This window comes from Sorex fumeus, unplaced genomic scaffold (genome assembly GCF_029834395.1).
Source record: "Sorex fumeus unplaced genomic scaffold, SorFum_2.1 ptg000098l, whole genome shotgun sequence".
In the NCBI taxonomy this organism is placed as follows: domain Eukaryota; kingdom Metazoa; phylum Chordata; class Mammalia; order Eulipotyphla; family Soricidae; genus Sorex; species Sorex fumeus.
Genome location: NW_026606155.1, coordinates 171,039 through 198,942, shown reverse-complemented (window position 1 = coordinate 198,942; position 27,904 = coordinate 171,039). Strand labels below are relative to the sequence as shown.

At 59.9% G+C, this 27,904-nt stretch overlaps 1 protein-coding gene across 1 annotated transcript in view; it reads right to left on the bottom strand.

Annotated features, from left to right (window-relative positions):
• SYNE3 (spectrin repeat containing nuclear envelope family member 3) overlaps positions 1–27,904 on the bottom strand; it is a 73,081-nt gene that overhangs the window by 2,704 nt on the left and 42,473 nt on the right. Inside the window, exons 5-17 of the mRNA XM_056133778.1 lie at positions 20,128–20,289; positions 18,972–19,349; positions 18,143–18,285; positions 16,842–17,016; positions 15,303–15,485; positions 13,786–13,929; positions 12,651–12,785; positions 10,955–11,116; positions 10,691–10,863; positions 10,458–10,590; positions 7,988–8,140; positions 4,427–4,576; positions 3,211–3,258 (exon numbers count right to left, since the gene is read on the bottom strand). Of these exons, the coding sequence (XP_055989753.1) occupies positions 3,211–3,258; positions 4,427–4,576; positions 7,988–8,140; positions 10,458–10,590; positions 10,691–10,863; positions 10,955–11,116; positions 12,651–12,785; positions 13,786–13,929; positions 15,303–15,485; positions 16,842–17,016; positions 18,143–18,285; positions 18,972–19,349; positions 20,128–20,289 (2,139 nt within the window). The remainder of the gene's footprint in view (positions 1–3,210; positions 3,259–4,426; positions 4,577–7,987; positions 8,141–10,457; positions 10,591–10,690; positions 10,864–10,954; positions 11,117–12,650; positions 12,786–13,785; positions 13,930–15,302; positions 15,486–16,841; positions 17,017–18,142; positions 18,286–18,971; positions 19,350–20,127; positions 20,290–27,904) is intronic.

The following is a 27,904-nucleotide window of genomic DNA, read 5'->3' as shown; positions in this document are numbered from 1 at the left end:
CCCCAGGGAGATGACCTGCGACCCCCCTCCCCCAGGCCCTACACTAGAGTCCCTGGTTATCAGTGAAAGGAAAGGCATTCTCCGTTCTCTCTGCCACCTGGGCTGACAGTCTGACCAGCCACACCAGCCGGTGCCCGGGGGACCTTGGCACTGCCCTGGGCGCCCCTGCAGGATGGCGGCCCAGCGAAGCCATCCTCCTGCTAGAACTCCGTGTAAGGCGTGTCCCTGAGTTCCGAGGCCATCGCGACAGGAAGAGCAGTTACAGGTCCCGAGTCTGCGCCCCGCAGGCTGGCAGAACCGACGGTTCCGCACAGGCCCGTGTAGGCAGCTGCAGACTGAATCTGGATTATTCCGTGTATGCAAACGCGTGGGATGAAGCAAGAACATAGCTGGAGTTCTCAATGGCTGGCTGCCCAGGGAGCAGAAAGCCTGCAGTACCCACTGCTCGTTAGCAATTAGCGAGGGTGAGTGGCCCGCACGCCCCCTCTCCAGCCCTTTCAGCTCCGGACTGAAAATAATATACGGAATGTACTTAAATTGGCAAGATTACGGCCTCTGCAGACAAGCACCTACGCTCGACCCGGGAGGCCCGCGGGCGCTGTGCAAACAACCAAGTGGGCGCTTATGTTTTTGTGCATGCGCACATCTGAGCCAGCGCAAACACAGGTGAGTGCTTATGGCTACACAGGAGCGCATGTCCCATCCCAGGCAAACACCTGCCGGTGCTTCTACCTATGCGCATGCGCACGTCCTGTCCAGGGCAAACACCTGTAGGCGCTCCGTCCTGTGCGCATGCGCACGTCCCATCCTCTGCAACTACCGGGACACCGAGCACACTCGGCCCCCAGCTGCATCCCCTTTGCTCTCAAAAGCAACAGCAGGGTCGAGTCTCCGGGTCGTCCGTGGCAGGGCAGGGGTGAAAGTACTATGCACTGATACAAACCTGGCCTTGCGACTCGCCCTGGGGCCCTGTACACACCAGTGGGGGACCGGGGTTCAAATCCCAGTGACAACAGCGGTGGTTCTCAAGGTGTGGCCCCCGCCCACAGCCTTAGCAGCCCTGGGAATCTTGCTAGAAAGGCAGGTGCTAGACCACCCCCGGCTTGGATGAACCCTGAACCCAGGCGGTTGGGCTGAGCCCTGGGTCTGATCTGCGCTTTGGACAAACAGGTCTGGTGCCGGTTCCTGGGGCTGGTGGTCAGGGGCCTTCCACACCAGCCAGCACCCAGATCCTGGGTCTTCCTAGAGGAGCCCCACAAGCTGATTTCTTTAGCCAGGGATGCTGTCCTGCTCTGTGCAGGCCGGGGAAAGGTGCTCATATGGGCCTCAGACACCAGGGACCCCCCAGAAGCTAATGAAGACCCCACGCTGAGGCTGCCCCAGCACCCTCAGAGCTAGAGACTCCATGCAGTGCTGAGCAACACCCCCACATATGTGACCCCCTCACTCCCACAATTGGGCTGTAGAACCAGCCGGATATGGTTCTGCTCCCTGATAAACACACCTGCCCCAAACAGTGCTGGAGAGACAAGAGAAGACATTTGTGGGTGGACAGGTAGGTGAGTGAATAGATGGAGAGATGGGTGGACAGAAGGTTGGGTGAATGGAAGTGTGGATGGACAAATGAATAGGTGGATGGACAGAAAATGGATGAGTAGATGGATGGACAAATGGATGGATACCCAGATGGATGCATGGATGGATTGACAGAGAGATGGATGAAGGGTAGACCCAGGGCTTTGAACACCCTTCACAGACCCCTTCCAGGCTACCCAGACCCCGAGCCTGTCCCAGTGGCTGCAGAAAATGGGACGTGCGCAGTGGCCAGTGTCCACTGTCCAGGCTTCCTCCATCTCTGAGATATTCCCTGAGCCCCAACCAGGGCGGGGCTTGGGGCATGGGGGCTCGAGGCAAGTGGACACTTGGTCCTGGACCCCACGTTCCCCCAGGAACCCCAAGGTTGATCCTCGGGGGAAGGACAGGGCACTGAGCACCCGTGGGACCTGCACATGTGGCAATGCCCAGGCTGGAAGAACCACACGGCAGCGCCAGGGCACAGGCGGGGAGGCCACGTCCCAACAGGCAGAGGAGCTGGCCAGGCCAGAGCTTCCTATGAGCACCCTCCTAGCCCAGGAGATGCGACACACCAGCACCCAATGCACCCGGGGAAGAAGTCCTTTAGTCAGAGGACAGAGACCCCACAGGGGCCCGACCCTGCTGTGTGAGCCATTCCCAGGCCCCACAGAGGCTGGACTCTGTGTGAGACCCCACAGGGCCGGATTCGGCCATGTGAGTCATTCTAAGGCTCCTTTCCCAGCTTCCGGGGGCTGAAGGCAGAGGTCAGAGTGCTGTCAGTGCTGGCGACTTAGTGCTGGTTACTATTAAATGGGGCTACTGTCAATGCAGGGGCACTTTAGTGCTGGGAGTCCTTTAGAGCTGGGGGTCCTTTAGAGCTGGGGGACCTTTAGTGCTGGAGGTCCTTTACAGCTGGGGGTCCTTTAGGGCTGGGGGTCCTTTAGTGCCGGGGGTCCTTTAGTGTCGGGGGACCTTTAGTGCTGGGAGTCCTTTAGTACTGGGGGTCCTTCAGAGCCGGGGGTCCTTTAGTGCTGGGGTTCCGTTAGTGCCGGGGGCCCTTTAGTACTGGGGAACCTTTAGTGCTGGGGGTCTTTTAGAGCTGGGGGTCCTTTGGAGCTGGGGGTCCTCTAGTGCTGGGGGACCTCTAGTGCTGGGGGTCCTTTAATGCTGGGGGTTCTTTAGAGCTGGGGACCTTTAGAGCCGGGGGTCTTTTAGAGCTGGGGGTCCTTTAGTGCTGGGGGTTCTTTAGAGCTGGGGGTCCTTTAGAGCTGGGGGTCCTTTGGTGCTGGGAGCCTGCTAGAGCTGGCAACTGTTGGTCTCTTCCCTCTGGGAGCTTGTGCTTGGGCTCTGGTGCAGACGTCTGTACCCCACCACCTGCCTCTTCCTCCCCACTGAACCCCAGAACCACGCCCTGCCCTGGGTCTGCCTGGGGCAGCCTGGGACCCACTATACCAACAGGACCTTGTGTAGGACCCGAGGCCCCGGCCTCTCCTGTCGCCTCCACGCACTCTGGACTCCCCGGCTGATCCCACCAATGTTCCTAGACGTCCCGAAACCTTCCAGAAAGCCCAAGGCGTCCTGCCCAGCAACCCTCCGACGCCCACCCGAGCTGGCGAGCAGACAGCACACACATACCTTCTGCGTCTCCTGGAATCCGGACGGCTGCCCTGGAGGAGTCTGCGTCTGTTATTTTAGGGAAGGAGAGGAAAAGGGGGGCCGTGAGGCGAGGGGGCCGGTCCCCGCAGAGCCGTAATGGAATATTCATGTGCTGAGGGATCTTTCCCCTCTGCTCTGTGCGCGTGCCACAGGTCCAGCCAGCAGGTACCGTTTTAATGAGCGTCCCTGCTGGGCAGGCCAGGTGGGCCCCGTCCTGGAAGGTGGCTGGGCTGAGGGACTGTCCCCCTGGCTGGGGCCGAGCTGACACCTAGTGGCCGATGAAGGCCAAGCAAGAAGGCTATACCCAAGCTTCAGGGTTGGGACTGGGGTCATGGGGAGGGGGGGCCTAGCCTTGGAGGGGGGGTTCCTTGGGGATCACGCCCCTTCTGTGCCTCAGTGTCCCCTCAGGTCCCAGGAAATCAGCACCTTCAGGGGGCTGGAAAACAGCCTTTGTGGAGACGGTGCCTATTAATTCATTTTGGGGTGCCCCTGCTACTCCCTCTGCAGTGCTCAGGGGGTCCAGAGCCCAGCTGCCGGTGACACTCGGCCTTGCAGTGTGGGCCTGACAGCTTGGTTCTCTGAGAATTGGCAGAGCTTGGGGTGCTGGCCCGACACACGGCCGGCCGACCTACCTACCCATCGGGAGGGGTCCCTGAGCTCAGGGTCAGGAGTAAGCCCTGAGCACCATCAGGTGTGGCCCCCAAATAAACAAACAAAGCTCAGGGCCAGGAACAAGCTCCAGCCTCGAAGACCCGTCCTGGCCCCTGCGCCCCTCATCAGATGTTACTGTCCTTCCATGAGGTGGGACACAGGCCGAGGGGGCACAGAGATGCAGGCTGGAGCACAGCAAGTAGCCCCCCATCCTGCTCTTCCCTCCATCACACCCGGCAGATCGGTGCCTGATGTCCTCCCCCCCCCGCCCCAGGAACCTAGTGGGGGGGCGGCTGAGACTTCCCAGCAGCCCTCTGGGGGCAAAGACACCGCAGGGCTCAACGGGGACCCCCACACCGAGGCCTCAGCTCAGCTGCACCCAAAGTTGTTGTTTCTCGGGTTCATCCCCCAGGGTGGCAGGGGACATCCCAGGCTAGTCCCGCCTCCAGAGAGGTCACCACAGCTTGGTCTGTGGCGGCCAGCCTGGGGCACTGTGGGTGTGGACCTGCCGTCCCCTGGCGCCCACCCTGGGCGCAGTACCCACCAGCAGGTGGCCGGCGTCCTCCAGCTTGGACTTGTACAGCATCCACTGGTAGCGCAGGTCCTCCAGCTCCTCCCGGGAGCAGCCCTCGGGCCCCAGGCGAAGGAGGTTCTCAAAGAGCTGCTGGCCTTCCAGCATCCGCGTCTCCAACTCCTGCCGACAAACGCAGGCGGTGAGCCCTTCCCGCGCGCCCCAGGGCCCCCAACTCAGCTGAGCACGTTCAGGCCAAGGCAAGGCCAGGGTTTTCTGGAATGTGCCAGCAGCCACACTGCGGCCCTCCCCGGGGTCACTTCCGGCTTGCCAAGGGCTCTGAGCTGTCCACCAAGGTGCTGCCAGCCTCCAGCTGCAGGGAAAGCCTCCTGGGGGCACTTTTTCTTTTTGGGTCACACCCGGTGATGCTCGGAGGTTACTCCTGGCTCGGCACTCAGGAAATCACTCCTGGTGATGCTCAGGGGACCATACAGGACACGGGGACCAAACCTGGGTCAGCCACATGCAAGGCAAATGCCCTACCCGCTGTACTATCACTCCATCCCCGTGGGGGCACTTTTTAAAAATTTATTTATTTATTTTTTGCTCGAGTGGGCCCAGTAACATCTCCATTTGGAGACTTTGTTGTTACTGTGTCTGGCATATCGAATACTCTTGGTAGCTTGCCGGGCTTTGCTTTTTTGGGTCACATCCAGCGGTGCTCAGAGGTTACTCCTGGTTCTGCACTCAGGAATTACTCCTGGCGGTGCTTGGGGGACCATATGGGATGCCAGGGACCGAACCCCGGTCGGCCACGTGCAAGGCAAATGCCCTACCCACTGTACTATCACTCCGGCCCCATGGGGGCACTTTTTAAGCAGGACACACAGGGATAAGAACACACTGCTGTGCCCCCGCCCCCATTCAGAGTCAGGCCTCGAGAGGGGATGGGGTGTGGGCATGTGGGGGTCACTGCTTGGCACCCCTGGCTCTGCCCTTGCCCCCAGCTGTTTGATGAGGCCAAGTTGCTGGTACTCGAAGCATGCACAGAGTGCTGGAGTCAGTGCAGGGGCTGGGAAGGGAGAATCTGAGCAAAGAGGGGGCGGGAAGGGCATCCCAGGGCCAAGCTTCTCCCCAGGACAACACGCTGAGAATGTGTCTCCTTCTCTGGAAAGCTACATTGAACAGGGGTTCGAACTCCCATACTGCCCAGCTACGCCACTTGTTGGCGTCTCTCCCCTCAAAACACAAAAGCATTTACTCTAACGGATCTCCAGTTCATTGCAATGTTTAACCAAGAGCAGAAGCAACGCACAGGTCCAACCATGGATGAGTGGATACAGAAACTGTGGTCTACAGACATGATGGAATACTATACAGCTCTAAAAAAGGACAAAACCAGGCATTTGCCATGTCATGGAGGGAACTAGAGGGTGTGCTGAATGAAGCCAGTCAGAAGGAAAGGGAGAGGCACAGGATGATCTTCCCATAGGCGGGACTTAAACACAGTACAGGGCTACAGAGATAGTACAGTGGGGAGGCATTTGTCTTGCATGCAGTCAACCCGGGTTTGATGCCCAGCACACCCTATGGTTCCTAAGCTCTGCCAGGAGTTATCCCTGAGTGCAAGCCGGGTGTAAGCCCTGAGCACCACTGGATGTACAACCCCAAGAAAAAATATAAACCACATAAATAAAGGTACCAGCATGGGAGGAGCACATGGCCAAAGCAACAGAACTCAAGAACTGGTCCACAGAACTGAACGTGGATCATGGGTGGAAAAGAAGGGGCCTTTGGGACCTTGGTGGGGGAAAGTGAGTACTCTGGAGGAGGGTGGAATGATGTATGCATGAAACCAGCACCAACGTATTATAAGTTACAGTGCCAAATAAAACTTAAAAATAACACTTAAAAAGCTGGGTAGATAGCACAGTGGGTGGGGCACTTGCTTTGCACATGGCCAACCCAGGTTCAAATCCCCAGCACCACATATGGTCTCTGAAACACCACCCGGTGTGATCCCTGGGCTCTGAGCCAGAAGTCAGCCCTGAGCACAGCCAGGTGTGACCAAATGCCTCCCCTCAAAAAAAAATTAATAATTAAAAAAATTCTTGCTAATTCCATGAGAATGTGTAAGAAAAGAAAAAAAAATTTTTAATATTAAATGGAGGCTGGAGCAATAGTACAGTGGGTAAGGCATTTGATGACCAGGTTTTGCGTCCCAGCATCCCATATGGTCCCCCAAGCACCACCAGGAGTAATTCCTGAGTGCAGAGCCAGGAGTAACCCCTGAGCATTGCCGAGTATGACCCAAAAGGCAAAAAAGAAAAAAAGTTGAAATATTTTAATGTATTTCAAAAAACCACCAAGATCTCAGAAAGGCTTCCAGAATCAGCTGACTGGGGAGCCCTCTCGGACCCAGCCAAGGGCAGGACAGAACTGGGAGCCCAGGCTTCACCCACAGGCCTTCTGGGGGTGCTGCTGTGGAAAGATCAATGCTCTGGGAAGCTTCTGGGGTGCAGGGCACAGAGGCTACCTCCAAGTTTGGCCCCGAGGAGCCCGGTGACCACTGTCCTTCGGCAAGACTCCGGGGGGTGAGACCAGAAACTTAGGCTCAAGGGGACTTGCTCACTCCAGGCCCACAGCCCCCTGGCCGGCAGAAGTCTCGCGCTCTCTGGAAAGGGGTGACGGGGGGGGGGGGGGAGGGGAATGACTGACACCCCACTGGGTGAGACACTCTCCTGTGAGCCGTTGGAGCAGCTGTCAGACACAGGCACCCAGATATGGGGCAGCAGACGCTGGGACCACAGCTCAGCCCCCTGCACAGGACACTGCGGAGTTCTCAAGACTCAGGAATCAGTTTCAGAATGGACAGACACAAGCTCCACCACGATGGGGGTCACAGGACAGTGTAAAAGCAGAGAAGACACAGCTAAAGAGAGAATCAAGTGGAAGGAAAGCATCACGACGAGACAGGGGTGCAGGGATTCTCGGGGTGCTGGCTCCTGTTCTGACCTTAAAAGGGCCCAAAAGAGAGAGGGAGAGAGAGAGAGTAAGAGAGAGAGAGAGACAGAGAGAGAAGAGAGGGGAGGGTACTTGCTCACACCCAACCCAGCCCCAGACACGGTCCTCCTGAGCACTACTAGCAGTGATTCCTGAGCACAGGGCCAGGAGGAAGCCCTGAGCACTGTTGTCTGTGGTTTCCCAAAACAATGAACAAATAAAAATGCCTCAGGCCCTGCCCTGCGCTCTCTTAGCCGGGCCTCCCACTTAAGTCAGCACTCTCCAGCCACAGGCTGTGGGGGTACTTGGCATGATTAAAAAGGGGGGAGATTTCCAAGTTGGGGAATGGAGGGGAGGAGAGAAGAAAGGGAGAAGGAAGGGAGAGGGGGAAGGAAGGAGAGGAAGAGGGAAAGAATTTTGAAAAATTTCTTCCAATATCTTTGAACTCCCAAATTAAAAAAAAAAATAAAAAGATCATGATTACAGACAGGATAGAGTCGGGAGGACTCCAGAGGGGCCCTGAGCACTCGCTGCTCTGGGGAAGTCCCGGCTGGGACCATTAAACAAGGGCCCTTCCTGGGACACACTGACCTGCAGCCTCGTCCCTTGGATCCTCATGTCCTTGGCTGTCTCTGATCTTGTGGCGGCAATTTTAGCCAGCTCAGCATTTTCTGCCTGCAGCCACTGCTGGAAGCTTCTCAGGAGCTGGGGAAGCCCCCCACAGCCGTCAGCATCTTCCCGGAGCTGGGGGAGCCTCTCACGGCCGTTGGCACGTTCCCGGAACTGAGGGAGCCCCTCATGGCCACTGGCATCTTCCCGGGGCTGGAGGACACCTCCACGGCCACTAGTGTCTTTCTGGGACTGGAGGAGCCCCCCACGGCCACTGGTGTCTTCCTGGAACTGGGTGAGTCCCCCATGGCCACTGGTGTCTTCCCGGGACTGGAGGAGTCCCGCACAGCCACTGGTGTTTTCCCGGGGCTGGGGAAATCCCCCACGGCCACTGGTGTCTTCCCGGGGCTGGGGGAGCCCCCCACGGCCACTGACATCTTCCCGGGGCTGGAGGAGGCCCCCACGGCCACTGGTGTCTTCCTGGAACTGGGTGAGTCCCCCATGGCCACTGGTGTCTTCCCGGGACTGGAGGAGTCCCCCACGGCCACTGGTGTTTTCCCGGGGCTGGGGAAATCCCCCACGGCCACTGGTGTCTTCCCGGGGCTGGGGGAGCCCCCCACGGCCACTGACATCTTCCCGGGGCTGGAGGAGGCCCCCACGGCCACTGGTGTCTTCCCAGGACTGGGGAAGTCCTTCACGGCCACTGGTGTCTTCCCGGGACTGGGAGAGCCCCCCACGGCCACGGGTGTCTTCCTGGAACTGGGTGAGTCCCCCACGGCCACGGGTGTCTTCCCGGGACTGGGGAAGTTCCCCACGGCCACTGGTGTCTTCCCGGGACTGGGGGAACCCCCCACGGCCACTGGTGTCTTCCTGGTACAGGGTGAGTCCCCCACGGCCACTGGTGTCTTCCTGGGACTGGGGGAGCCCCCCACGGCCACTGACATCTTCTCGGGGCTGGAGGAGGCCCCCACGGCCACTGGTGTCTTCCCAGGACTGGGGAAGTCCTTCACGGCCACTGGTGTCTTCCCGGGACTGGGAGAGCCCCCCACGGCCACGAGTGTCTTCCTGGAACTGGGTGAGTCCCCCACGGCCACGGGTGTCTTCCCGGGACTGGGGAAGTTCCCCACGGCCACTGGTGTCTTCCCGGGACTGGGGGAACCCCCCACGGCCACTGGTGTCTTCCTGGTACAGGGTGAGTCCCCCACAGCCACTGGTGTCTTCCTGGGACTGGGGGAGTCCCCCACGGCCACTGGCGTCTTCCCGGGACTGGGGGAGTCCCCCACAGCCACTGGTGTCTTCCCGGGACTGGGGGAGCCCCCCACGACCACGGGTGTCTTCCTGGAACTGGGTGAGTCCCCCACGGCCACGGGTGTCTTCCCGGGACTGGGTGAGTCCCCCACGGCCACTGGTGTCTTCCCGGGACTGGGGAAGTTCCCCACGGCCACTGGCGTCTTCCCGGGACTGGGGGAACCCCCCACGGCCACTGGTGTCTTCCTGGTACAGGGTGAGTCCCCCACGGCCACTGGTGTCTTCCCGGGGCTGGGGGAGCCCCCCACGGCCACTGGTGTCTTCCTGGGACTGGGGGAGTCCCCCACGGCCACTGGCATCTTCCCGGGTCTGGGGGAGTCCCCCACGGCCACTGGTGTCTTCCTGGGACTGGGGGAGTCCCCCACGGCCACTGGTGTCTTCCTGGGGCTGGGGGAGCCCCACACGGCCACTGGCGTCTTCCCGGGACTGGGGGAGTCCCCCACGGCCACTGGTGTCTTCCTGGGACTGGGGGAGCCCCCCACGGCCACTGGTGTCTTCCTGGGACTGGGGGAGTCCCCCACGGCCACTGGTGTCTTCCTGGGGCTGGGGGAGCCCCCCACGGCCACTGGCGTCTTCCCGGGACTGGGGGAGTCCCCCACGGCCACTGGTGTCTTCCTGGGACTGGGGGAGCCCCCCACGGCCACTGGTGTCTTCCTGGGACTGGGGGAGTCCCCCACGGCCACTGGTGTCTTCCTGGAGCTGGGGGAGCCCCCCAAGGCCGCTGGCGTCTTCCAGGAGCTGATGGAATCCCCCTTGGTCACTGCCATCTTCCCGGAGCTGGGGGAGACCCGCGGGGGAGCCTGCAACTTCCTGGTGCTGGGGGGGCCCGGGATGGCCCCCTGCATCTCCCCAAAGCCGAACAGCCTGCAGGGACATGGGTGTGAGTGGGGTATGGGGTGCGCCCCCTCGCTCCACTCCCGTCCCCTGTCTGAGTGAGGATGCTCGGGGACCCCCCTCCCCACGCCTGTTCCAACAGCTCTGAGCCCCAGCCCAGCGCGGGGCACGTCAATTCTCCTGGGAGCGAGGGACCCCGGATGCCTGGGGTGGGGGTGGCTGGCGGGTCTCTGTCTCTGGGGGCACGGGCAGGGGGGCCGCCAGTCCTGGGCTGGGTAGTGAGGCAGGGAGGGGCACTGCGGGTCCCGACACTCACCCGCCCGGCAGGCCGGGGAACTGGCCGGACCGGGTCCAGGAGAAACCCATCCTTGGGGATGCTGTTGGTGAAGATGGTCTTGGGCGGCGGCCCCTTTCCCGCGCCCCGCCGGGGGTTCCGCAGGAGGCTGAAAGACACGTGGTGGCCAGGTCAGCACCTTCCCCGCTGTCCATGATGGCTCAGGATCATTCCCTGGCCCCCCGCCCGCACCCTGGCCGCGCGCTCACCTGAGCAGCCGCTCCTCCTGCATCCTCAGCGCGCCCCAAGCATCCTGCAGCTGCCGCAGCTCCTCCTGCACCAGCGCGCCCCCTGCCGGCGAGGACGAGTCCACCACCTGGCGGCCGAGTCCCCGGAGCAGCGACAGGTGCGCCTCCTTCTCAGGGAACTCAGCCAGCAGCCCCTGCGGGACACGTGATCGTGAGGACCCAGGGCCGGGGGGCGGCGGCGGGGGCGGTGAGGGGTGCTCAGTGACTCCGGGGACCCGGCCTTACCTCGACCTCGGCCTCTCGGGGCTCGGCAGCCCACGCCTCCGTGTCCTCGCCGTGTGACCCCAGCTTCTGCGTGGCCACGGCCACCCACTGCCGCAGCTCCTGCAGCTGGTGACTGAAGGTGCAGTGTGTGCGCACGCTCTGCTGGCAGGTGTCCACCAGGCCCTGCAGGACAGCCCCACCATGCTGAGATCCTGGCCCCCCTCCGACACCCCCCCCCCCCCCACGGAGGGTCCCTGGGAACAGCCGTGATGCTCCCAGCTACCTGAGGAGCTGGCCTCTGGGTTGGGCGCTCTTTAAAATACAGGCCTCTGGGACTAGAGCGATAGTACAGTGGTAGGGTGTTTGCCTTGCACCTGGTCGACCCGGATTCAATTCCCAGCATCCCATATGGTCCCCCGAGCACTGCCAGGAGTAATTCCTGGGTGCAGAGCCAGGACTACTTCCAGGTGTGGCCTTGTGCATCGCTAGATGTGACCCAAAAAGCAAAAATATTTTAAAAAATAAAATAAAATGCGGCCCCAGGGGGTCGAGAAATAGGCACCTGCCTCACATGTGGCCGACAGGGTTTGATGCCCAGCACTCCACAAGCACCAGGAGTAACCCCTGAGCATTTCCAGGTGTGGTCCCAAAACAAAACAAAACAAAAAAGACCAAAAAAAAATTTTAAAAAAGGGCCCAAAGAGAGGGCTGAGGCCTGGCGTGTGCAAGGGTCCAGGTCGCCCTGCTGCTGTTTGACCCTGAATTAATAAGGGGCCAGAGAGATAGTTCAGTGGGCGGAGTGTTTGCACACAGCTGACTTGGGTTCAGTCTCCCATATGGTCTCCCATATGGTCCCCGGAGCCTGCCAGGAGTCACCCCTAAGCAGAGAGACAGGAATAAGCCCTGATAGGTGTGACTCAAAAAACCAAAATGAGAAAAAAAAATCATGGTTCAAAATCGGACCAGAGAATGTGGCTCTGGTGGCCACGCATGTGTTTCATACATTCTAAGCTCAGGGCCCCCTCCAGGAGCGCCCATCTCTGAGTGTGACCCCCATGCCACCACCTCCCTATCTCTCTGCTCAGGAATCACTCCCTGTGGTGCCTGGGGTCGAATCCAGGTCGGCTCTGTGCAAGGCAAGCGCCCTCGAACCGGCTTGGAGGCTGGGAAACTCTTAGACCAGGCTGGCTTGAGGCCGAAAGCCAGCGCTGCAGTCCCGAGCCCTTGATTCGTGAGAAGACCCGGGCCTCCCTCCAAATCTGCAGGCGCACACATGAATGTGTGCATGCGTGTGTGCGTGACAGAGGGAGGGCTGGAGCCGGCCCGTGTTCTCAGGCCAGATTGGAAGGAGCCTCCAGTTTCCAGCCTCTGCTCGCAGGTGCAATCAGTCCAGTGCAGACAGACCGCAGAAGGCAGCCACCAGGGGGCGCTGCGGATGAGGCCGGGGCTGGACCTGCGTGGACCCTGCAACGCTGGGACCCCAGCGGCCTCGGCTCCTGAGAAACGCATGTTTAGGACCCACCCGCCCTGAGAAGGGCACCCAAGGGAGGGCAGGGGCGCAGAGACCAGGCTTCCTGTTCCTGCAACTTCCACCCTCAGCCCAATGGGGGTCGGTGACACACCCGACCCTCTCCAACTCAACTGCTGAGTGGGGCAGGGCAGGAGAAAGGGGAGAGCCGGGGCAGGAGGGGGGCTCGTGGCAGAGCGCCAGGCCTACCTCCAGAGATCTCTGCAGGGCCTGGAAGTCAATGGACAGTTGGTCCATCTGGTGCTGGTGCTGGCGGTTCCCCTGGATGAAGGGTCTGGTGGCCTCCAGCTGCGCCCACAGATCCAGCGCCTCTTCCCGCAGCCCCTGTGGTGCACGAGGGAGTGAGGGGACGCGTCCCTCCGCCTCTCAGGGAGGAATGAGGGTTCGGGTCTTTCCTGGCTCTCATGGTGGAGGTTGATCAGCCTGGAGGGGGGTCTAAGGAGGATCACTCCAGGAACGGGGAACGTCCTGACCCAGTGGTCACACCCAGTCAGCCCCACCCCCACCCCCACCCGTGACACCCGAGCTGCTCTGGGCAGGTCCCTGTTGCCTCATGTGCATCAGCAGGGCGGCAGGCCCCTTCTCCAGGCCGCAGGCATTGCCAAGTGATCGCTTTTGGGGGGCTCCCAAGCAGTGCTCAGCAGGTCTGGGGGCCCCACTGGGGATTCTTGGCCAACCAGGCCATGCAAAGGCCCAAGGATGTAGTGTGGACGGGACCCTGCAGTGCCAGGGAGACCCAGGCCCCACCTGGCAGAGCTGGGGGCCTCCGGGGCTTCACTCAACAAGACTCAAGGGACCACGTGGTGTCAGGACTCGAACCCCAGCTAGGGGCAAGTCTGCACCCTGACTTCTTTCCTATGTCCCAGACCCACATTTATGGCATATGGGTACTTGTAACCTCATGGGTGGGCCCTGCGCTCCAGGGGACAGTCCACGGTGGCCTCTGTGTTCATCCTGCCATGCATGGGCCCAGGTCATGTGGTCTCGAGGGCCTGGCACTGCCTACAGGACGACATGCCCCCCAGTCGGGACAGAGGCTTCTGGCCTCGAGGGGAAGCTGGACAACGTGAACAGAATGAGGCAGGGGACACACAGCACAAGCCACAGGGCAGGGCAGAGTCTGATCTGAGAGCTGGGTAGGGTCGTGCGGCAGGTGTGAGGCTGAGCGGCCTCCCTGGGCAGAGCTCAGCCCCTGGGCAGAGGCTGTGGGGATGAGGCCAGGAACCAAGGGAGCAGGGGAGTCCCTGGGCTTGGTGCTGCCCGGCGGGCTGTTCTGGAGCAGGGCCTTGTCTCTAGGAAACCCGGACCCCACAGCCCCCCTTACCTGCAACTTCAAAAGCTGGATCTGCTTCCCAGGAAGGTCCTGCTGAAGCCCCTCATTGGCTTGGATCCTGGCTTGGAGGTCCAGAAACTTCTCCTTCAGGGACTGGAAAGCAGCTGCAAAATCTTCATGCTGTGCAAGCAAAGTCTGCAGAGACACCCGGGCCGCACACAGATGAGCTCTCTGCACGGACGCCCATCTGCACACCCCAACACTCACACCCAACTGCTCTCTCCCTGCTAACTCCTGGTCAGCTCACACTTAAGCACCACCTCCTCCAGGCAGGCCTCCTGGAACCCTGGAGAAGGCTGAATGCCCTTTCATCAGTGTCCTCACAGAACAGTGGTTCTGGCTTCTAGAACATGGGCTTCCATGCTACTTCCAAAATCCCTACCCAAAAATAGTCCTGTAAATAAAGTTTTATTGAGATATGGCCTCATCCCTTCATGCTTTCATGCCACAAGGGCAGAGCCGAGTCGTGCAATGGAGACCCTCTGCCCTAAAGCCCTACAGTGACCCCCCCAGGCCTTAGAGACTCGGATTTGATGTGCTCCCAGGTAGGATACATCCACAGCAAACCCCCAGCCTCATAACAGCCCCAACGATGGAGCTCCCATCTAGAAGAGCAGCTGGAAAGTACACAGGAGTCCCACTCAGTCTGCAGAGGTCAGGAGTGCTGGCAGGTCCCCACAGTGCTGAGACAAGGAGCTAAAACTGGGACGCAGGGCCCAGCCTTGCCAGGAGGGGGCACAGCTGAGCCAGGGAGTGCAGGGCCCAGTCTCACTAGGACAGGGCACAGCTGAATCAGGCACACAGAATCCAACTTTGCCGGGAGGGGGCACAGCTGAGTCAAGCATGTAGGACCCAGCTTTGACAGAGGGGGAGTAGCTGGATCAGGCATGTAGGACCCAGCCTTGCTGGGAGAGGGCACAGCTGAGGCAGGAATGCAGGGCCCAGCCTCTCCAGGAGGGGGCGCAGCTGAGGAAGGAATGCAGGGCCCAGCCTCTCCAGGAGGGGGCGCAGTTGAGGCAGGCAGGCAGAGATCAGTCTCTCCAGGAGGGGGCGCAGTTGAGGCAGGCAGGCAGGGGTAGCCTCTCCAGAAGGGGGCACAGTTGGGGCAGGTATGCAGGGCCAGTCTCGCCAGGAGGGGGCGCAGCTGAGGCAAGTATGCAGGGACCAGCTTCTCCAGGAGGGGGCGTAGCTGAGGCAGGAATGCAGGGCCCAGCCTCTCCAGGAGGGGGCGCAGTTGAGTTAGGCAGGCAGGGCCCAGTCTTGCCAGGAGGGGGCGCAGCTGAGGCAGGCATGCTGGACCCAGCCCGCGATAGAAGGGGGCACAACTGAGGCAGGAATGCAGGGCTCAGCCTCTTCAGGAGGGGGCGCAATTGAGGCAGGCTAGCAGGACTCAGTCTCGCCAGGAGGGGGCACAGCTGAGAGAGGGAGGCAGGGCCCAGCTTCTCCAGGAGGGGGAGCAGCTGGGACAGGCAGGCAGGGCCCAGTGCCCCGGGCGGGGCGACCCTCACCTGCAGTTTACTCTTCCTCTGCAGGAGGCTGTTGTGCAGCAGGTCTCGGTCCCGCATGGAGCTGGTCGCGTGCTCCAGCAGGGCTCTGGCTCGCTCCCGGCCGAACACGCTGTCCAGCAGCTCAGCCTGCAGTGGCAGCATCAGCAGCCGCTCCTTCAAGTAGCAGCTCTCGGCCAGGCTGGCCTGTGGGTGACAAGGCGCCCTGAGCCCCCGGCCAGCAGGCTTGGGGCTCGGTGTCGTGTCTGGGGCGCAGCAAGGGGGCAATGCAGCTGGGTTCCTCCCTCACCGGCACTGCCTGCCGAGCCCGGAAGTTTGTGCAGGGTCCACTTGTCTCCCTGCCCTCTGCCACCCACCCTGGCCCACCTCTGCCTCGCCCACTGTAGTCAAAGACACTGACCAGTGGCTGACCTTCAACTTCGCGGTGAACCCCAACAGATGGATCTGATCCCCTACTCCGGGGTCCCCAGTGACCACCATCAGTGGCACTAACTCCCTCCCCACCCAGGCGGTATTGGGGACTCTGGGGGATAAAGGCTTCTGAGAGCACAATCAGGGAGGCATTCGGGAGGCTCCTCGGAGGAGGCGAATGGGGCCGTGTGCAGGGGCTCACCAGGCCAAAGGGGACCCAGTGGGATCATGCAATGGGTGGTTTAAGCTGTGCAGCCCAGCGCCAGCTCCTCCAGGAAGACGGAGCCAGGAGACTCCACTTCCCGCCCGCCCCAAAGCTCCGGGCCAGCCTCAGCCGTGCGGGGTAGGGGCGCACTGTCCCACCGGTCAGGGGGGCCTGTCGATGGCTGGCTCTGGCCTTCCTTCTGTGAACCGGGTGAAGGGCCTGAGCACTCAGTCAACGCCCGGAGCCTGCCTCCCCCGCCCCAGCCTGCAGCTGAGAGATCTGGGCCCAGTGCAGTCGCCTTCTAGGCATAGGGCCTCTTTGCACCTCTGCAAAATGGGGCGTGCGGGTGGCGGCGAGGATTCTGCACGGTGTGCACTGCTGACTGGAAGTTATGGTGCAAACCGTGGCAACAGGGCCGCTCAGTGGTTTGTGCCCCATAGCAAGCGGTGGCTAGAACAGGGGTCTCGGATTAGGCGAGTTATTGGCTGATGGCGGTCCTGTGACTGGATCTGCCCAATCTGGTGGCAGCAGCTTGGCCGCGGGTTTCTGTGCAAAAAAACATTTGCCTCTCTGTGGGGCATCGCGGGCCAGGGAGAGTCCCTGGCCCCGTGCAGGTGCGTCCTGCATGAGATGCTGCTTGCTGCCAGCCGAGGCGTGCATGCAGCCCAGCAGTGTGGCCAGGAGGCAGCGCTCAGAGTGGACGCAACCAGGCTGTGGATGACAGCGCTTTTCAGCTGTGGGAAGGACCAAATCGGAGCCCCCAAGTTTTCAGTTAATTCTGTCGCTTGTCACGTGTGATCTGCTGGTGGGTGATGGCCCGATGCCTGCTGCCCAGGCCTGCAGGGCAGGGGGGACTGGGAAGGCAGTGCCGGTTCCAGGCACCGAGACCCACCGCTGTAGCAGGAACGGCAGGTGGCCCAGGTTACCTCGATCTGGGGCAGGAAGGTGTGAATGGAGGCCTGGTCAGGCAGGCTGGCCGTGACGTCCAGGAGCTTCTGGGCCAGGTCCTTCCACGGCTGCAGCCCCTCCAGGTGCCGCTGGAAACGCTGCCACAGGCCACTGGCCGCGACATTGCGCAGCCGCGTGCCTTTCCGCTTCAGTCTGGAGGCGCCAGGGAGAGGGAGGGTCAGGGGTGGGGGGTCAGGGGTGGGGGAGTCGGGGACTAGGGGGCGGGGGCGGGGTGAAGGCTCTGCAGAGAGCCCAGATGGCTGGAGGTCTCCCCTCCTAAAGCAGCAGGGTGCATCCTGCCGTTGAAAGTACACAGATGCCCCCTCCCCCCCACAACTATAATAAAACGGGGAGGGTGTTTGCTTTGCACCCTGCCAAACTCTGGCATCCCATATGGTCCCCTGAGCACTGCCAGGAGTGAGTCCTGAGTGCACAGCCAGGAGTAAGCCCTGAGCACCACCAGGTGGGGCCGCAAAACCAAAATAATGATGATGGATGATAATGTAATAATAAAAGTGCACAGTTGGTAAGAGTCGGTAAGAAGGCCACACAGCCTGGCTTCAGGACCTCAAGGCTCCTGAGCACTTGGGGAGCACCCAGCTGGCTCAGTCTGCCCCACACCCCCGGACCTAGAGGAAAGGGACCACACCCCTTCTCCAGTAAGAGCCTCATGCCAGGGCAAGTGGTTTCTACATGGAAGCGTCCAGCACCTGGACCCAGAGGGAGACAAACTGGCCAGGAGCTCGGGACTGCTGGGTCTGACCATCCCCCTGTCAGCCCACCCCAGCTCCGTGGCTGCACCCCTGCTGACCCGACACAGCGGCCGAGTGGTGGGGGGGGGGGGGGCAGACTCCATAAGGAGCGGAGCCCAGGTTTGTCCCCAGCACGAGACACTTGGGTCCCTGAACTGCCAGGTCACTAGGAATTGCTGCGGCTCAGGAGGCCAGATCTGCCCCCGGTTCAGGTCCACGTGGGGGGACGAGACTCAGTGGCCTGTGGCCCAGGCTGGGGGACAGGCACAGGCAGGAAATGGAATCTCTGCCTCCTCCTTTGGGTCCCTCCCTGGCCCGGACCCATAAGGAGACTTGGTAAAAACAGCGCGGAGGAAGGAAATTCCATGCCACTTCCTGGGCACCAGCTACACTGTGGACAGGGAAAGTCCCCCGGCCCTGGGAATCCCTGGACCAGCCTGTGTTGGCAAAGGGCAGTGTCCTGCCAGAGACAGCAGCCCCCTACACTGGAGACCGGGTGAAGGGCTTTGTTGTGCCCATCCATGTACCTCTGGAACTCCTGGACAACAGTCACCACCGCTCTGGAGAACGACTCTGGGTCCAGGCCGTGGGGCAGGCTGGTGAGTTCCTTCAGCTGGACCTCCAGCTGCTGCACCCGGGGCTCCTCGGCGGCCAGCGCCGCCCGCAAGGCCTGCAACACGAAGGGCAGGGGTCTGTGCATGGGGAGAGCATGGCAGCCGAGCGAAAACTGGCACCAAGGCCAGCGACTGCCCCGCCGCTGGAGCTCGGACTTCACAACTCCCACCTGTCCACACCTGGGAGACTGCGATTCCCCACCAGGAGAGCCTGAGGGAGGGGCCTAAGTCAGTGGGAGGGGCATAAATGGGGGCAAGGGGGCTAAGACAGGGTGAGGCTAAACCAGAAGGCGGGGCCTAACCTGGGGGAGGGGCCTAGCCCAGAGGGCGGGGCCTGAGGCAGTGGGTGGGGCCTAAGCAGAGGGAGGGGGCCTAAACCAGAGGGCGGGGCCTAAACTGGAGGAGAAACTAGCCCAGAGGGCGGGGCCTGAGTCAGTGGGTGGGGCCTAAGCAGAGGGAGGGGGGCCTAAACCAGAGGGCGGGGCCTAAACTGGAGGAGAACCTAGCCCAGAGGGCGGGGCCTGAGCTAGTAGGCGGGGCCTAAGTGAAGAGAGAGGGGCCTAAATCAGAGGGCGGAGCCTAAACTGGAGGAGGGCCTAGCCCAGAGGGTGGGGCCTGAGCCAGTGGGCGGAGCCTAAACAGGGCGGGGCCTAAGCCCTGCTTGACCTACCCACCAGGGCCTGCAAGCGGCGATGCCCAAAGCACACACAGCGCTTGTGACAAGATGGGCCCAGCTCCTTACCGAGAAGCGTCTCCAGCGGGCCAACAGCTCGTCCTCGGAGCAGTCCTCAGTGTCGGACTCTGTGGTCCCGGCGTGCGTGGCCTCGGGCTGCAGGCCCTCCTCGGCCAGCCTCTGCAAGACCTTATTGAACTCGGCCAGCTCGGCGTCCAGCCGCCCTGCCTGCCGCTCCCAGGCTCCCTCCGACTCCAGCGCTTCCCGCAGCCGGCCCTGCTCCTCCTCGGAGAGGTGAAGCAGCTTCTCCAGAAGCTTCCGCATCCTCTCCAGCTCTTCACTGATCTTCTGGGCGCCCAGTGGGGAGGTGTTGCGGATGACTCCCACAGCCAGCTCCTCCAGCCTGCTCAGAGACTCCTGGCCGCGGGGGAAGCCCTCGGCGATGTCCTGTGGGGCAGCGGAAGAAAGCAGATGAACCCCGGGGAAACGGCACACTGAAGAGGGGGCCCTGCTTCCTGGGGGCGCGAGGTCTGTTCCCAGCCTGCACTGTGCTTTAGGACGCCCACTTGCGACCACAGGACATTGGCCCAGCCCCGTCTCTCTGTGTGAGTGGCGCCCGCGGGGAAGGCCTGTGCTCTCCATCAGACCACAGCCTGGGCTTCCCTCAGGGCCCTCCGGGGCAGCAGAAGCCGAGGACCCAGCTGCTGCAGCCCCGAGGGTCTCTGGCCAGCCTCAGTGGCTCTGCACAGAGCTTGTCACTGGCAAGTCCACAGAGCAGCGGACAGCTGATGCTAATGGGTCAAGGTCACACAAGGAGTCAGGAAGGTCACAGTGCCTTCCCACTGCAGGCCAATGCCGCCTCCAGTCACCACGGCCAGCATCTGGGGCCACTTTGTGTTGAGCTGTGGAGTGCCCTGTGCTCTGGAGAATTCGCAGGGTCCTTGATTCCAACCTCCGACAGCACCAACCCCAGCCCTGCCATGAGAACCCCAATGTCAGCCCACACCGAGCTGCTTCACTGCAGACCCGCTGGTCTGGACCCTGCAGCTCCAGCCTTGCGTTTCTAGGTGCCCGGCTGCCCACTGATGCCCAGAGGGCAGCCAGACCCGGCCACCACTGGACTACAGGCCCCCACTCTGCAGGCCCTGCCCATCCGGTGCCCCCAGCAGCATCTTAGGAAACGAACAGGGGCGCGCCCCACCCGGCAGAGACCCAGTGGGGTTACCTGCAGCGCCAGGAGGCGGTGCTTGGTGGTCAGCGTGGAGTCGGGCCCCAGGCAGCTGTTCGCCTTGTCCACGGAGGCCTTCAGCCACTGCTGGAACTCTTCCACGCCGGCCTGGAAGTGCGCATGCTCCTGGGCTATCTGCTCCAGCACCTCCACCCTGTCCTGTGGGGAGACGACACTGGCCATGAGGACCCCAACCAGGCTGCCGCTGGCCTTGGAGACCTGTCCCTGTGCATGTGGACATTTCCGTGCACACATTTTACCTGCTTGTGTGTGCACAGGTATGCATGCTTCTGCACAGGTGTGTTTGTGTACGCCTCCATGCATGTGCTCACACATACGCGTTTGTGTGTTGTATAAATGCCTGTGAACACGCGTGTGCTTATGTCTGTGTGTGTTCCGTGAATGATGTGTGTGCATCTGTAACCCACCCTGATCTCTTAATTACAATAACCCATGAGAGGCCCTGAAGCCGTCAGAAATCACAACACTATGCTTAAACGCTCCCCCACCCCCCTCCTCCGCCCCAGGCGCTGCCACCCAGGCGCTGCCACCAGCGGTCCTAGCCCCTTGCACTTCCCTGGCCACCCACCAGGTGGCGCCCGTTCAACCCAGTTTGACCAGCACGGAGAGCAGGCTCAGGGCGGCAAAGCCACTGGCCCAACAAACATCACCAGGACAGGCAAGAACGGGGCTGCCCCAGGGCCAGGCAGCTGGCCCGGCACCAGTGTCCCGTGACGATGTGGTGGGTGGCGATGCCGCAGTCGCCCCTGGTTTCCCATGATGCACTGAGGCTCTAAGCACAAGCCAGGCCAGTGCCCGAGGGTGGGATTAGCGTCCCTGGCAGGAGACCCACCCCCACCCCCGCCCAGGACTGGCTGTCCAAACACACCCCAGCTCCAAACACACCCATCACACTCTGTCTCTCCAGAGCGTTCCCTGCCTGCACCCAGGCTGGGGGAGCAAGGGCAGCCTCCTGCGGTGACTGTCACATGACTGTCACATCTCCCCCCTCCCCCCGGTCTCCCTATCTGGAAGGAATCGGCTGCCAGGACCCAATCAGTACCACGCCACTTGGCACCAAACCGAAGCCCAAGTGAGTTTGTGTTAGCCTGGCAAGCTACCGAGAGTATCTCCTCTGCACGGCAAAGCCTGGCAAGCTACCTGTGATGTATTCAATATGCCAAACACAGTAACAAGTTTCACAATGTTACTGGGCCTGCTCAAGCAAAAAAAAAAAAAAAATCAAACCCTAAGGGGTTCTGTCATACCCACAGAGTCTGGAGCGGGTGTCCCCCAGAAGCTCTCATGGAAGTAAGCCTGGGCCACCAAGACGACCCCTCAGCCAAGCCTGCCTCTTCTTGGCTTCCTCTCCTAGGAGGGTAAAGGGAGGCAGGGCGAGGGGGTCCTCATTTAACAAGCACCCCCCATGCCTGGGACGTGAGGGGCAGCGTTGCATGTCATCTTTGCGATCGCAAATCTTTTCTGTAGAGGATGTCCCGAGAAGCTGGGCAGTGCCTCACTCTGCGCTCACACAGCCACCAGGGCCCAAGCTGCTCCTAGCCACCAGCTGACGCCCACCGAGCACGCCATGTGCCTTGTGCCAGCAGCTCCGCCCCTAAGGTGCCCTTTGCACTGTCATCCCAGGCAAGCAAGTCAAGACTTGGGCGTCCGCCCCTCAAACTGAAACATAGTCTCTGGAAGTTCAACTTGAAAAGGCACCAAATTGCCTGCTGCTTCTTTTCCTCCCTATCGTTAAAAAAAAAAAAATGTCAAAAATGCAAAAGGAGACCCTGGAGTCTTGAACTCCTGCAAAGGCTCCAGGGGGCCACACTGGCCCAGATGAGCTCACAGCCAAGCATCCGAGCAGAGTTATGCAGGAGGGACCTGCCTGTCCCACTCCAGAGACAGGGACAGAACCAGATGAAGAAAAATTAACTCACTGGGATTACATGCGTGCCACCAGCGATAGGCAGGCTGGGGTCCCTGAGCCAGCAGACACCACCCCCCACCCCCCATAAGCATCAGGAGTAACCTGCAGAGCCTGACCGGCACTACAGTGACCCCTGGAGGGACTCGAGCTCTGCCGTGGTGTCACACACACATGCGTATGATCCACCACAATGTACCTGGAGGGCCCATCTGAGGCAGTAAGGGCATCCATGAGGGTCAGCCCGAAGGAAGAATGCGCTGAGGTTGGCCGGAGGCTGCCCGCCCTCCCGCACTGGACCAGGGAACCGTGGGTAGCGAGCAGGGCTGTCGGAGTCCTCTGGGCCCCGGGACAAGCACTTTCACCCTTTCGCAACGGCTGCTGGATGGTGATTCAGGGCCCAGAGGCGCCCTGAGCAGGGAGGGGCACCCTGGCAGCCGAGATTACAAAGGATTGAAATGTTTGTGGATTTAAGACAGAGGGAACAAACAGGCAAGGCCCCCTGGGAGCCTCCTCTGTCCTCCGTTCTAAGCTTCGGGCCGGCGGGGGCTAGTGCCCCCCCGACTGGGCCTGCACTGGCCCTTGCTGTTCAAGTCTCCCCTGCAAGAGGCTTTTCAGGTCCACGGTCCTGCGGGTTACACACGGGCCGTGAAATGCAGCGTCTCCTGGGCACGGGGCCAAGCAGCGGGCTCTCTCTCGAGACGGATGGGCTCTCTCGCGAGAGTGAAGGGGTTCCCACGCTCTAGGGCCAGGGCTGAGGCGCCTCCTTGGGGGTGTTAGGTGACACAAGGGTGGGGCCCAGGGGAATTAGTGTCTGGGAGGAAGAGTATCCAGGCTGCCACCAGGCCCTGCCCAACCCATCACTGAGTGCCAGGGAGCAGGTGGCCACTGGCCGGCCAAGAAGAGGCCTCCCAAGAGCCCATTTACCGGCACCCATATCTTGGCCCTGAACCCCCCCCCCCCGTGCGAGAAATAAATCCCCCTGGCCAAGGCCACCCAGCTGCTTTGTTCTGGGGAGCTGAGCTGACCCAGATGATCTGGGGACGGACCTGGCCTTAGGGGTGGGATTTCCGCTGTTTGCATGGTGTGTTTTTTTTGGGGGGTGGGGGGGGTATGTACCTGGGGCCACTCCTGGCCAGGCCTGGCTCACACCCAACCTGGTGGTGCCGTGCTCAGGTCTGGAGGTGCTCAGGGGACACTGGGGCCAGTCAGCAATGTTTTGGGGTCACCGGGGACACAACTCATGATGTTGGGGGATGCCCAGGCCTATGCCCAGGGATGCTCTGGGGGCCACTGAGTGCTGGGGAGTGACTCTGAGTCAGGACATGCAGAGCATTTGCCCTCACCCCTGGGCATTTGCCCTCTCCCCATTTCTAGGAGGAGAGAGAGAGAGAGACAGAGACAGAGAGAGACAGAAACAGAGAGAAATAGAGACAGATAGACAGAGCCAGAGAGACAAAGAAAGACAGAGACAGAGAGACAGGGACAGACAAAGACAGAGAGACAGAGAGAGACAGAGAGACAGAGAGAGAGAGAGACAGAGACAGAGACAGAGAGCCAGAGATCTAAAAATGGGCCCAGAGCCATGCCAGAATACTGGAAGGATTGGCGGGGCTGGAGAGATAGCACAGCAGGTAGGGCGTTTGCCTTGCACACAGCCGACCCGGGTTCGATTCCCAGCATCCCATATGGTCCCCTGAGCACCGCCAGGAGTAATTCCTGAGTGCAGAGCCAGGAGTAACCCCTGTGCATCGCCAGGTGTGACCCAAAAAGCAAAAAAAAAAAAAAAAAAAAAAAAAAAAACCAGAATACTGGAAGAATTGGGGGCTGGAGCGATAGCACAGTGGGTAGGGCATTTGCCTAGCACGTGGCCGACCCGGGTTCAATCCTCGGCATCACATATGGTCCCCCCTACCACCAGCACCGCCAGGGGTAATTCCTGAGTGCAGAGCCAGGAGTAAGCCCTGAGCATTGCCAGGTGTGAAGCAAAAGAAAAATATATATATATTGGGAGAATAAACAAGGACAGAGACATGCAGAGTCTTGGGAAAGACAGCCCCAGGTCATGAGGAAACACCCCAGGGCGATAAGAATCCTGAAGGTAATCAGCCCCCAGATGCCCCCGCCCAAGCGCACACATGGTCCCAGTGTCCATTCCTTAGAGTACAAGTGCCTAGCACGTGGCCGACCTGGGTTCAACACCCAGCATCAAAATATGGTCCCCACCACCACCACCGCCAGGGGTAATTCCTGAGTGCAAAGCCAAGAGTAACCCTAGTGCAAGAGGTTGCACACGGTAAGACCCAGGAGACTTCCAGCTCCAGCCCCAAGCCCCGACTAGACAGCCCGAGGGCCTTTCCGAAGCCGGAGCCACTGACAGCGACTCAGATGCAGGCTCAGGGCACCCGGTAAGAAGTGGAGGAAGAGGCGGGAGACAGCAGAGACTGCTTACAGAGTGCAGAGCTTGGAGTGACTTCCGGTATTAGGGGGGTGGGGGTGACAGCTGCAAAGAGGGAGAAGCTTCCAACAGCCACCCCTGGCCAAAGAGGGACCAAGATCTACCACCAGCACCGGGGAGGTCAAAGAGCAGTGAGAACGCCACCTTTCAGCACCGCACGGCAAGTGCGGGCTCCGCTCGGGGCTCAGGGTAGAATCCCCAATTCAAGAGCCCATGAGCCAGACGTCACAGAGACCAACGGCCGGGGAGCCACACAGCCCCTGCAAAGGACAACACCTCCCTCCCCCCCACACACACAGACACACATGTATACAGAAACACAGACATGAGACACTTAGACACACACACCTCACACAGACACACCTCCATACACACACACACACATACAGAGACATAGCCACACACGATACATATATACTCAGACACACTCCCCCACAGACACACCTCCACACACAGAGATACACAGCCACACACAGCACAAACACACTCAGACACACACACCCCACCCCACACACACATACAGAGACACAGCCACACACAACACATATCATACACTCAGACACACACACCCCATACACACACACCTCCACACACACACACATATACAGAGACACAGCCACATACAACACATATACACTCAGACACACACACCCCACACAGACACACCTCCATACACACACACATACAGAGACACAGCCACACACAACACATATCATACACTCAGACACACACACACCCCACACAGACACACCTCCATACACACACATATACAGAGACACAGCCCCACACAACACATTATCACACACTCAGACACACACACCCCACATCCCCCATACACACCACCATACACACACACACACATATAGAGACACAGCCCCACACAACACACTATTACACACTCAGACACACACACCCCACATCCCACACTCACACATCCCACACGCAGCGCACACACTCACATACAGACCCACAGACACACACAGACACATACCATTCACACAGAGACTGGTCACTGGTCACTGTCCGGACATTCAGGTACAAAAGACACTCACAGAAACACACAAAGACACATACCCCAGACCCACAGACATGAAGGAGGAAACTCGCTTCACCTTGCCAGCGACGGCCGCCATCCTGCCTGCATTTTAAACATTCCTGCATTCCTGCATTCTTTCTGAGACTGGGAAAGTTTGCGATTTCCCGAGACCATAAAATTCTACCCCAGACCTTGGGCTCATAGGAGATTAGGAGGTAACTCTGGGCAGATGGTAAAAAATAAAATCTAAACCATTTTAAATAGGTGGTCCCCACCCACCTGAGTGGGAATGAAAGATGTTAATCTTACCTTAGCAAAAGGGAAGAATGTCCAGCCCCCATGCCAGGCTGTCCTCTCCGGGGCCCCTCGGAAGGGGACAGGTTGAATCTCCCTCCCTGCCCCAACCTGAGCCCCGGCAGCCCAAAACCTCCGGAACCCAGTCACAGCCATGCCCAAGGCCACTCTCCACATGCTCGGACGAGCCTCATCCATGAAGGAACCGTCAGAGAAGGTGTGCGGGACCCGGGGCTGAGATCTCCAAGCCTGCTCGGATCGGGACTGGGCCTTCTCCACCCAGATCCCCCGTTTTCCAGTAGCTTGTCAGCCACACCCACAAACTGGCCCCTAGCACCATGTAATCTCATCAACAGCCAAGACCCAGAGACTATAAAACAAAGCTCCCGGAAGAGAGAGATGCAGAATCTCCTGCCCCCATGTCAGGCTGTCTTCACCAGGGCCTCTCGGAGGGGAGGCGGGTTGAGTTTCCCTCCCTGCCCTGAGCAGAGTCCCGGCAGCCAAAAGCCTCCAGAACTCACCCCTAGCCACGCCTAAGGTCACAATCCACACGCTTGGACAAGCCTCACCCATGAAGGAACCATCAGAGGAACCCAGGGCTGAGATCTCCAAGCCTGCTAGGATCAGGACTGGGCCTCCTCCACCCAGATGCCCCGTTTTCCAGTAGCTTGGCAGCCACGCCCACAAACTGCCCTGGCACCATGTAATCTCATCAACAGCCAAGATCCAGAGACTATAAAACAAAGCTCCCGGAAGAGAGCGATTTCACACGGCAGAGCCTGGCAAGCTACCCGTGGCGTATGGCATATTCGATATACCAAAAACAGCAACAATAATGTGTCTCATTCTCCTGACCTTGAAAGTGACAGGGAGAATGGAGATGTTACTGGTGCCCGCTTGAGCAAATCGATGAGCAATGGGATGACAGTGATGCAGTGATACAATGATACCTTAGCAACACAAACTAGCCATAAATTAAGAGGCCATCTCTGGGAAACTCTGGGAATCTGCTGATACTTTGTATTTAATAAGTAACACAAAGACCCAGTTTTCCTACAAAACCAGCCATACTTAGTTCTTCCCTTGCTGGGAAGTTTCTTTTCTACTCTTCAATAAACTCTATTTTATAACTCTGACTCTGAGTATCCTTTTTACTCAACAATGTCATTCATGTTTGGTTTGGTTTGGTTTTGGGACCACACCTAGCGATGCTCAGGGGTTCCTCCTGGCTCTGCACTCTGGGATCTCTCATGGAGGGGTCAGGGATGCCATATGGGATGCCAGGGATCAAACCCAGGTTGGCCGCAGGCAAGGCAAACGCAACTACCTGCTGTACTATCTCTCTAACCCCATTTGATATTTTCATTCTTGAAAATATTGAAGAATCAGGGAACCGTGGGCATACACAGAGACTCATCACGGCTTCTGCAGCAGAAACACAGACAGACATGCAGACACACGGGGTTCTGCAAAGAACTAGGTAGGGGGAGCTCACAGCCCAACCTCGTAGTCCACACACCCCCAGAAATGGCCCACATTTGGCTCTCGACAGACAACAACGTCAGACTCCAGAACATCAGCTATTCAAACAGTCAGATGGAGACTGTGCCACTGAGAATCGATGTGATCTGCACCTGAAAGGGATGCAGACCTGAAGGGAACAGGCAGTGAAAAGTGAAGGCGGCAAACAGCAAGAGCCAGATCGAATTTTCAAAAGAACTGAATGTCACAACGCAGGGGACTGTTTAATAATCAACGTGAAAGCAAGCTAAGGGAGTGGGAACAAAGGAGGGTGGAAGGGTGGACACAGGGTAGGGGAAGGGCAAGAGAGAGGGAAGGAGGGGGCTGGAGCGATAGCACAGTGGGGAGGGCGCTTGTCTTGCACGCAGCTATCCCGGGTTCGATTCCCAGCATCCCATATGGTCCCCTGAGCACCGCCCGGAGTCATTCCTGAGTGCAGAGCCAGGAGTAACCCCTGAACAATGCCGGGTGGGCCCAAAAAGAAAAAGAGAGAGAGAGAGAGAGAGAGGAAGAGGAGGAGGAGGAGGAGAGAGAGAGA